The sequence below is a fragment of the Hibiscus syriacus genome, unplaced genomic scaffold (assembly GCF_006381635.1).
Source record: "Hibiscus syriacus cultivar Baekdansim isolate YM2019G1 unplaced genomic scaffold, ASM638163v2 tig00110429_pilon, whole genome shotgun sequence".
NCBI lineage: Eukaryota > Viridiplantae > Streptophyta > Magnoliopsida > Malvales > Malvaceae > Hibiscus > Hibiscus syriacus.
Window position 1 is genome coordinate 5,938,302 of NW_024062733.1, and position 9,924 is coordinate 5,948,225.

General features: G+C 32.9%; 1 protein-coding gene across 1 annotated transcript; it reads left to right on the forward strand.

Moving 5' to 3' along the window:
• The first annotated feature begins 509 nt into the window (after positions 1-509).
• LOC120125001 lies at positions 510-3,183 on the forward strand. Its single transcript, XM_039143528.1, has 4 exons — positions 510-666; positions 837-957; positions 2,752-2,867; positions 3,035-3,183. Exons 1-4 carry the CDS (start codon positions 510-512, stop codon positions 3,121-3,123), a joined length of 483 nt encoding a protein of 160 aa, XP_038999459.1. The 3' UTR covers positions 3,124-3,183.
• Positions 3,184-9,924: the final 6,741 nt, after the last annotated feature.

Below are 9,924 nucleotides of genomic sequence, written 5' to 3' on the forward strand. Positions count from 1 at the left end.
CCTATCAGACAAGTGCTATCCAGCAAATTATCGACCATCACCATAGAAACAACTTTTGCATCTTTCTTTTCCAGCTTTTTAGACTATTGAATCCCCAACATCTCAAGATGCAACTAACATTCAACATTCATTGTTCCGTTCCAAAATATTAGCATGTCAAATCTTTCGTCGTTTCCTTAAAAGAAAAACTAAAATTTTCATTCGTAAAGAAATCAAAATGAACATTGACAAGAACCGTGAATGAACTAGATCCGATTCAAAAGTGAGAATATAAAGCCGAGATCTCATATCAAACAACAGAACCAAATCAACCAGTGAGCGTGAAAAAAAATAGAACAAAACTAACAGATCCGTAAGATCTTTTTTTGGAAAAAAAAAAAGAATTCATAGCAAGAACGGACAGATCAATATGAAAAAGTTGCCACATATTTAGGTATTTAAAGAAAGAAAAGCTTAGATCCAAACAAATAGAAGTTGGGAAGAAATAAGAGAAATGATCCTTACTTGAAATGGAAATAGATTGCAGAAAATCTGGCTTGGCCACTCCCTCTGTTCAAATTCCCAACCAAAACCTCTCCTTTGAGTTCTTGCCCCCTGCCGTACCTCAGCTTTCGTATTACAGTATTGCCCCTGAGCCACGTCAATGGATCCCATCTCTCTTACGTGGCAAGATCTAAGTTGGTTTGATTTGACCTTTAAGTTATTATTCATTAAATGGTTCTCATTAATATTAATATTAGTTAAATTAGGTATTGCATACAATTTTTAATTAATTTAACTAATAAAAAAAGGTTAAAATGATTTCTATTTCTAAACAATATTTATGGATAAAATATAAACAAGAAGGACAGAATGGGAAACACGTACAAAATCTAATCTACGACCGGGAAAAATAGAAGGCGCCGCTCAAACACAACATTTTCGCGCAACTTTGGTAGTGAAGAGGGCGATCAAAAGGTGCAAATTTCTTTCTGTTTATCTTCTTTCCATTTGAAATCGGTTTCGTGAAAATGGAAAGAATTGAGAATCCTTTTTTTACTGGATTTGTTAATGATTGTTGGAGTTAATGTGGCCGTTTTGGACTTTTATTGTATCTGTTCCCTTCATTTTCTCAACAACCAAACGTAGTTGAATGGAGGATCCTTGGATGAATCGAATCGATTGGATTACTTTTTCCTTTACATTTCGTTCAATGGATTATGATTTCCTTTTTATTATGCAATTTCACGCTTTTGCTTCAATGTTCTTCTCATTCTAGGTTTAATTACTTGTACGAGTTGTATTTCATTCATTTAATTAGGATTTTTCAGTTTCTTAGTTGTCTAATTTATGTACATGCTTTCGGTTTCATTCTCTGATGTTTCTGACTTATAAAATAGTTCACTGGCTTAGACATTGTCCATTTTGCATATAGATTAATTCTATCTGTACTTTTCAATTACTTCAAATTGTAAGATCGGTATTTTTAATAAAGCAATCACTAAAGTCATATTTACTCTACTAAAACTCTTACTAAGAGTCCTACACTATCCTCATCACATAACTAAATTAAATTAAACTAATTCTGGATGCTTCTGCATGCATCAATAATTCTGTGTAATTTTCCCACACATGGAACTATTAACATTTTTTATTATGATGTTTTAGATAGTTTTTCTCTGGAGTTTGAATAGCTAGCCTTCGTACACAATTCGATATCTGAGTCTTGACCTCTGGTGTTTTCTAGTACAGTAATACCTAATTTCTGAATTCACATTTTCATCCACTCACAATATTGTTTTCCTTTCAGCCCATTCAGGTTTGGTTCTTACCTTGCTATCTTAGGCTTTACATAAAATAACAATAAACTAGCCTGATTATAGTATGAATCATCATATCACCTGTCTTATCTGCAAATAGTTTAGACTTTAGATGCTTCATTTTCCATGTATTGGTGTAGATAAAGTGATTATTATAATGTTTCAGGGGATCAGGACTATTTGAAGCTTGCTGCTGACACTCAAAGACAGTTTTCCAGATGTCGTAAATCCGAATTTTTCCATGTTTTTCTTCTATCCTTTCCATTTTCATTTTAGAAGGGGGCGGAATGGGATGATTGGCGGTTAATGTTTACATTTTATATGAAAATTTGTTTTACCATTGTTCGCCAAAACATTTAATATGAAGTTGATGCATATTTGAATCATTTTCTTGCTTTTCTAAACAATCTCAAGTTCTTCCGCTTCAATTCTTTGCCTTTATTCTCCCTATTTAGGTTTCAGCTAAGTAGTTCCAGGTGGCTTTCTTTAACATTTCAACCATACAAATTGTTCAAATTAATTAGGATTCGTGAGGTATTCAGTTAAGAAATCCTCTTAAAACGTAACAGTAAATGGCTCTATTGCACTAGTGGAAATGGGATAAACGTGTCCATTTTAGTTATTTATATGATTTGATGAGTGACCATGCATTTTGTGGATATAGCAGTCATAAGGAACGATTAGTAAACACATCTAAAATTAAGCCTTGTATTACTGCCTCTAGGCTATGGCTGGAGTCCAAATCCAGTTTCTTGAGTCAAGTGGTCTTAGTATTAGCTGCTTTTGTAGTAGATTCCCATTTTGTATTATATTTGTTCATTTTGATTCTCCCATTTTTATTTTTATTTGCTACTGAAGAAAGAATTCTTCTTGTTTTCTTTTTAAGAGTCGCATTTTTCTATGCTGTTTTTGAATCTAGTAAGTAATAAATATTTCTTTGTTGGGGTAACAGTAGACGTGTAAGATGGAATGAGGAAAATCTGGTGGAAATCGAAGCAAATAAACCTGTAAGGCAGAAAATAACTGAACCCAAGACTCCGTACCACCCCATGATTGATGATGATGATGGTATGCGTAGTGCTTACCCTTCATAAGCCTATTATTTCATGAATAGAATGTGTGTAAATTTTCAAAAATGGTGTTGTTCTGTTTTGTTTTAAATATTGTTCTGCTTTTGGTTAGAGCTTTATTCTAAAAATCCAATTACATTTCTCACCTTGTAATCTGGATCTTGGTTGTAGGGTCTTTGTCTCCTGTAGGGCATGGTTTCAATGATTGTATCGGTCTTGCTATGTGGATGCTGAGAAATTACGCTCTGCTTTGAAGGATGTGGCTTCCTCGAGTAGAAAAACAACTGGGTAATCTAGTGGCTGGTCATATTCTGAGGATGAGGCTGACGAAGAAGGTTTGTTAATCATTGCTATTATGTTTTCCTTTTCCCTTGGCATATTTAAAGATGTTTTACTTTCCTTTACGAGGGTTAGCATTTCTAATGACTGGTTTATCAGTTTATCTTCATTTTTTCTTCTTTTGAATAAATTATATGCATTTATTCAGAAAAAACAGCAGAGCTGCTACAAAGTAAACAATCTGCTAGCAAGATACCATCAACAAACAAAACAGAGGAAATATTTCTGCTATTGAACTGTAATCAGACAAGAAACCAACTATATGCACTTCAGATCAAAATGTACTTCCAGTTCACTGATAAATTCTTACCAAGCACTAACTATACCACATGCATCAGATAACCTTTTGTTCCCAGAATCTTTTACCACTTTTTCTGAACCTGATAATCTTAAGTTTAACCAGCTCCTTCACTTCTGCAAGGACCTCCTAATCTGAATTTGTTTGCTGAGTGAACTGTCATTTTTTCCTGCCACACTAGGTAAATGTCAGCACTCTATGCTAGCCTAAGGACAATCGAAAGAAGACCTTTTTTCTTTCAGCTTAGAGACTATCCGCCAGCTCCAGATTCCAGTTTCCAGTTTCCAACTCCTCTTTGCAACGTACTTAGTCTGAGGATCTCTCCTCATATCTCCCTTGGAAAGGCACATTCAAACAAGAGATTATTTCTAGTATCTACTCTAGCTCCTGGCAGAACAAACAAGAACCATTTATGCTCTTTCCCCTACAGACTAACACGTCTTAAGTAAGCAAACTATTGAGAATGGCCATCCAGGCTATGGTGGAATTCTTTGGAATTTGAGGGGGAAACCGGGAAACCAAATTAATATGTGCTAGCTCAGTTACCTAGCCGTACCCTTTCTTGGTTTTCCATGTAAAAGTATCATTTCAAGAAAGTAGTTCTTTTTTTTATTTGGTCGGAAGTTGATAGTTGAAATGCTCAGGATTTACCCCGATCTACATTACGTCTTTTGGTTGATGACTCTGTTTTTGATTTGCTGCCTTGAATTCAATCTGTGGTTGATAGTTTTAAGCCTGTTCTGCTGAAACAGATCGGAGTGTTATGAGTTTTCAGGAACTTAGAAAAGCCCACTATGATGAGTTTTTGAAGATAAAGGAATTTCGAAGTAAAGGTTCTTTCCTTGAGGACGAAGATGATGATGCGGAAGGTGATCCATCGTCATCATTAAGCTCTAGTGTCAAAGACAGAAATGGAAGTAAGCACTGCAACTGTGCCGCAGAAAATCTTCTGCAGGTCCAGCTAATGGATTGTAAAGTCATCCGAACAGGGTCGAGACGTGTAAGCTGATTCTGTTGACCATCCTTCTTGTGGTAGTTTGATGCTATTTTGGTGCCAAGGAAAATATTGGCCATGTATTTTTCCAGTTTTTGACCTAGACTAGTATATAATTTCCCCTAATTTGGGTATGTTTGTATTAAATCTTGCAATATTTCTGTTTTTTTGGGGGAGGGGGTCTTTAACGAATAAGACGGGCAAGGTTTTTGAAACAATGTCACCCTGATTAATATTTGTGTTTATTGGCAAATCGCATAGTTGATAATTTCACTTGGGTTTAAAACTGATGATCTGAGAACATGTTTTCTTTTGCTATTTTTAACCAAATAACGTTACAAATTCGGTTGGGATGTTACCAAATCAAAGATTAATATTTTATTGATTATATTTTTTATGTATTGACTATTCTATCGGAGGATAATGTATGTTTTTTTAGTACACTTGAGCTTGTATCCTTAAATTCATTAACTATTATCAATAGTAAAAGAAAATCTTGTTTTTTAGAATACTCGGGTTCAAATGGTCGCGTCTGTAAGGTATGTCGATTGTAAATAGTTAATAAAAAAATTCAACAGATTCTTGCAAACATCTTAAACTATTGAAATAATAATATACTCTCTATACCTATTTGCTATATGTCTCACGGATTTGATAGACAACTTGAACCATTTCAGAAAACAGCTTAAAAGACCCAGACATGTTTGCATTTGGCCCAGCGGTTTTAGCCTCGTACGTTTGGGTTTCTGGGTGCACTTTTGTGGTTTTTATTTTTGGGTCTACGTTTACAGACCTATATTTTATTTGGTTTATCAAAATAATATATGTTATTACATTATTATTACTTTTGGGACATTTAATATTGTCCATAAAAAATAGATTTTTCTTTCATGTTACAATTTTGTGATGGGAACGATAGATAAAATGGTCATCGATGAATGAACCAAGGAAGAAAGCCAACAACCGTGAATCGTAAATTATCTTTCTATCATTCTCGAGCCAACAATCGTCGTCGAACTGGAAACCAAATCAATCGTAAATTATCTTATTTTAAAGGAAATTAAAGGGTTTTAGACTAGATATATGAAATTCAAGATATTTTTCGACGAAACGAATATCATATTCGTATTTAGGAGCCTAAAGGGAAAAAAATGAGAAAATCAAAGATTTTTAGGTCTGATGATGTTCGGCGATGATGACCAATGGTAGCTGAAAATGACTTCCAATGTGAATTTTTAGTCAAATTTAGAGATTAAATTAATAATTTATCCAAAATTTAAAAGTGAGATTAGTATTTTATTTAAAAGTATCTCAGTAGTTAAAAGAATGATTGTTATTTCTGCACGAATCATGAATGCCATGAGGTCTCAGAATGATGTTCGGTAGTGTAGGAATTGTTGTTATTCCTTGATGTCCCGGGTTCAAACACCAGGAATATCATGAGTGTGAGCGTTCAATGTCAAATGCTTGAGAGTTGTCTTTGAACAGATATTATCTTGTACTTACCCTATTAATAAAAAAATGATACATCATCAACTAATTGCATTTAATGTCAGAATGATTAAAATATTATAAATCGATAATATAAATATTCAATATTTTAATTTTTTTAAATTATAAAAACAAAACTAAACATTTATGAAATGAAAACAATCATTTTGATAGTTTACCCTATATTTACTCTCTTTTTTTTAAATAGCGTAATGATTATAAGATAGTATATGTTCATAATATCTTTTAATATCTCTTAATCATTCACAATATATATTCTACAGTAACCGTTCAAATACAAAACTTTTAAAAAATAATATTTATTTTAACCACAAAAAGCAGTTGATGGATTCTTACCCTATATATACTTAGCTGCCCCAGTGATGGAAGGACAATATCTGTGTGTAGCAGACAAAACATGGGATGCGAATAGGCCTGTAAACGAACCGAACGCACACGAACGGAGGAATGATCATGTTCGTTCATTTAATAAATAAACGAACACGAACATAAACGAACAAAAAAAATTTTGTTCATGTTCGTTCATTAAGGAATATAGCTTGTTCGTTCATTAAGGAATATAGCTTGTTCATATCCGTTCATTTAAATGATAAACGAACATAAACGAACGAACATAAACGAACGTAATCGAACACAAACGAACGAACATAAACGAACTTAATAAATGAACATAAACGAACACAATAAATGAATATAAACGAACAACACAAACACAATAAATAAACTTATTCGAACACAATAAATGAATGTAAAAAAAAGTAAATAACAACTTAAAATTCAATAATATAACTTGCAACTTTAGAGTTAATTTATTCGAATACGACAAAAATATACATAAATCATAAATAAGCTATATGAACATAATAAAGTCTTAAAGCTAATTTGTTTAACAAAACAATCTTCTTGAAATCCAAACAACTTCAATAATCTTCGTAACATATTCAACTTGCCCTCTGTTCGAACATAAAAGAACGAACATATAATCGAATGTTCACGAACGTAAATGAACGAACGAGCCCTTTGTTCGTGTTCGTTCATTTAATTAAACGAACGCAAAATCTTGTTCATGTTCGTTCATTTAATAAATAAACGAACTTCCCGCCGCACGATTCATGAACGATTCGCCGAACGTTCAGTTCATTTACAGGCCTAGATGGGAGATAACATTCGAGTCAGGTCCATAAAACTTGTCTGACCCTTCTTGATCCTAACACACACATACTGCCATAAGGCGAAGGGCATGTGATTGTGAATGAAGTTTCAATAAAAATCCAATCTTAAATACTGCAAACCCCCTTCGCCACCTTCACCAAACGCATCAGAGCCCTTTCTCTTTTCAAGTTCATTGATATTTTTTATGACAATCTTCCGAAAGAAACTTTGTAAGAAAAAAAAAATCTCATTTGGTATTTTGTTGTTTACATGTAAGGGGAAAAATATAGAATATATTCACAAGCCATGCTTATCAAGGAAAGACAATCCCTCTAACAATATACAAGTGAAAGATATTTCTCTTTAATCAAACTTTTTAATGGGTCAAATTGACACAATATGACTGAAGGGTATTTTCTAAAATTTAATTATTTTATTTTTCACTCAATCTTGCGGTGACAAGTTTCACCATCGAATTAGATGAAAAAATAGTCAAAAATATACTCGAACCTGAATCTTTTGAAATATATATATGTGCATTTAAAGTGAGGTAGACGTAGACCCATTACTTATTTTGAAATGCATCATTTAAGATACAAAATATTGTAACGAATGGCAGAAAATAAGAAAGTAGACATGAAAAATAATAGAAACGAGCGAAATGCGACTCGAATCTTGACTTTTCGGAACATATTTCAGCAACAAAACCACCAAGAGTTCTAAAATTCATCATTTTAAATAACATAATGTTACTAATCACAGAAAAATAAAGTAACAATTTTAAATCTTTTATTAATGATTTATATATAATCATTAAATTAATTTTTTAACTTAAGTAATAATTTTAATTTTTATCAATAATTTCATATATATATATCAAATTATTTTTATTAAAAATATTTAAAAACAAACTATTTAATAAAGTTAACAACAATTTATATATAATCATTAAATTAATTTTTTTAACTTAAGTAATAATTTTGTATATTTTAAGTTAATTTTTTATTAAAAATATATGAAATTAATTTTTAAAACATAGATTGAGTTATATATATATGAAATTGTTTTAAAAAATTAAATTATTATTTAAGTTAAAAAATTAAATTAAAGATATATATACGCGTATTGTTGTTAATTTCTTTTTCAAACAAGTGCTTGCATAAGATGAAGCCAATCTATCTAGATTTTTCAGGATCTAATCCTTCAACTCCATGTTAATTTACTTATTTTATGCTATTTTTTCAATATCTTATATTTTAAATGATCCATTTCAAAATCAAGTAATGGGTCTATCTCAATCATTTTGGCGCTGACATATTTTCTAAAGAGAAAATAACCTCAGTGACCAAAAATCCCATATAATATACGATTTTAACCAACTTTTTCCGGATTTGCCAAAATGACCAACAAAATCGCAATGCGATCGCTAATTCGCAACGCGATCTCCATTATCGCAAATTCGCGTTGCATTTTCGCAATGCGATAGTTGAAAATCGCGTTGCGATGGTCTACAGTATCGTTGCGATTTTCCCAATTCGCAATGCGAATAAGTAAATCGCAACGCGAATTGGGAAATTCGCAATGCGAATAAGTAAATCGCAACGTGAATTGGGAAAATCGCAACGAGATACTTACTTTCGCAACACGATACTGATTCTCTCGTTGCGATAGTCATTTTAGTGTTGCGATTTTCATTTTCAGAAACTATTCTTCTTCTGCAAATTGAAACTTGAATGAATTGCATTACTTCAACCAAAAAACAAAGACAAATACGAAATTCACAGTGTTGCATATTTAAGTTTGAAGAATAAACTACTACTATTTATGTTTATTATTGTTTTTGGTATATCTTCACAGTGTAGTTTTTGGTATATCTAATTTAGTATGTTTATTGTTTTTGTAGAACTTTTATTCGGCTCAATTGACCTTGAGAAATAAAGTCAGCCTGGCCAAAACAATTGCGTCGAAGCTTTCACCTGCACAAAGAAAAATGTTTGAGGATACATGCTTCGGGCCATGGCTGAAAGTACAACATCCCGGTGGAGATGCGATGTTGACACACCTGTTTCTTCAAACCATGACTAGAGATCTACCAGAGACTATACAACGTCGTGATGAAGAGATATGGTTTGATTTTCCACCGGCGTATACGTGTTTTGGGCGGGAGGAGTTTTGCTTAATCACAGGTCTACGCTTCGGACACGATGATGTAGGTCGGTACACTAGACACATTACCCGCCCATCATGGCTATCCCGGGTTTTCCCTGAGCTGGAGAGGCCGAGTCTACACGTAGAAGACCTGACAAGATTTTTGAATAATAAAGATGGTTTTACTCGGATGGATGACGTCGACGTTGTCCGAGTATGCCTTCTAATTCTTTTGCATGCCGGCTTTTTAGGCAGAGAGGCCAGACAACCTATTCCAAATGATCTAATCAAATTGGTAGAAGACCTAAATGCGTGGAACCTGTTTCCGTGGGGCTCGTATTTATGGAAAGCTACATGGAATAAGTTATCGTCTGCCTTGGATGATCGAAAAAGTTTGCATGGCGATGGTTCCAAATACACTTTGACAGGCTTTATTTGGGCCTTTAAGGTAAGAATTTTTATATAATGTTTCCAAAATTATAAGTAATTATTTAACAATTACTAATGTTTGTTATATTGTTTGTAGATTTGGATATTTGAGGCCTTTCCCGCCATGAAGACATATGCAATAAAAACTTCAAATAATATTCCCAGGGCTATTTCCTGGAAGAG

Coding starts and splice junctions, on each gene's coding strand:
- LOC120125001 (XM_039143528.1), top strand. CDS start 510: ATGGAAATAGATTGCAGAAAATCTGGCTTGGCCACTCCCTCTGTTCAA. Junction 958..2,751: donor GTGAAGAGGGCGATCAAAAG/GTGCAAATTTCT, acceptor TTGGGGTAACAG/TAGACGTGTAAGATGGAATG. Junction 2,868..3,034: donor CATGATTGATGATGATGATG/GTATGCGTAGTG, acceptor TCTGGATCTTGG/TTGTAGGGTCTTTGTCTCCT.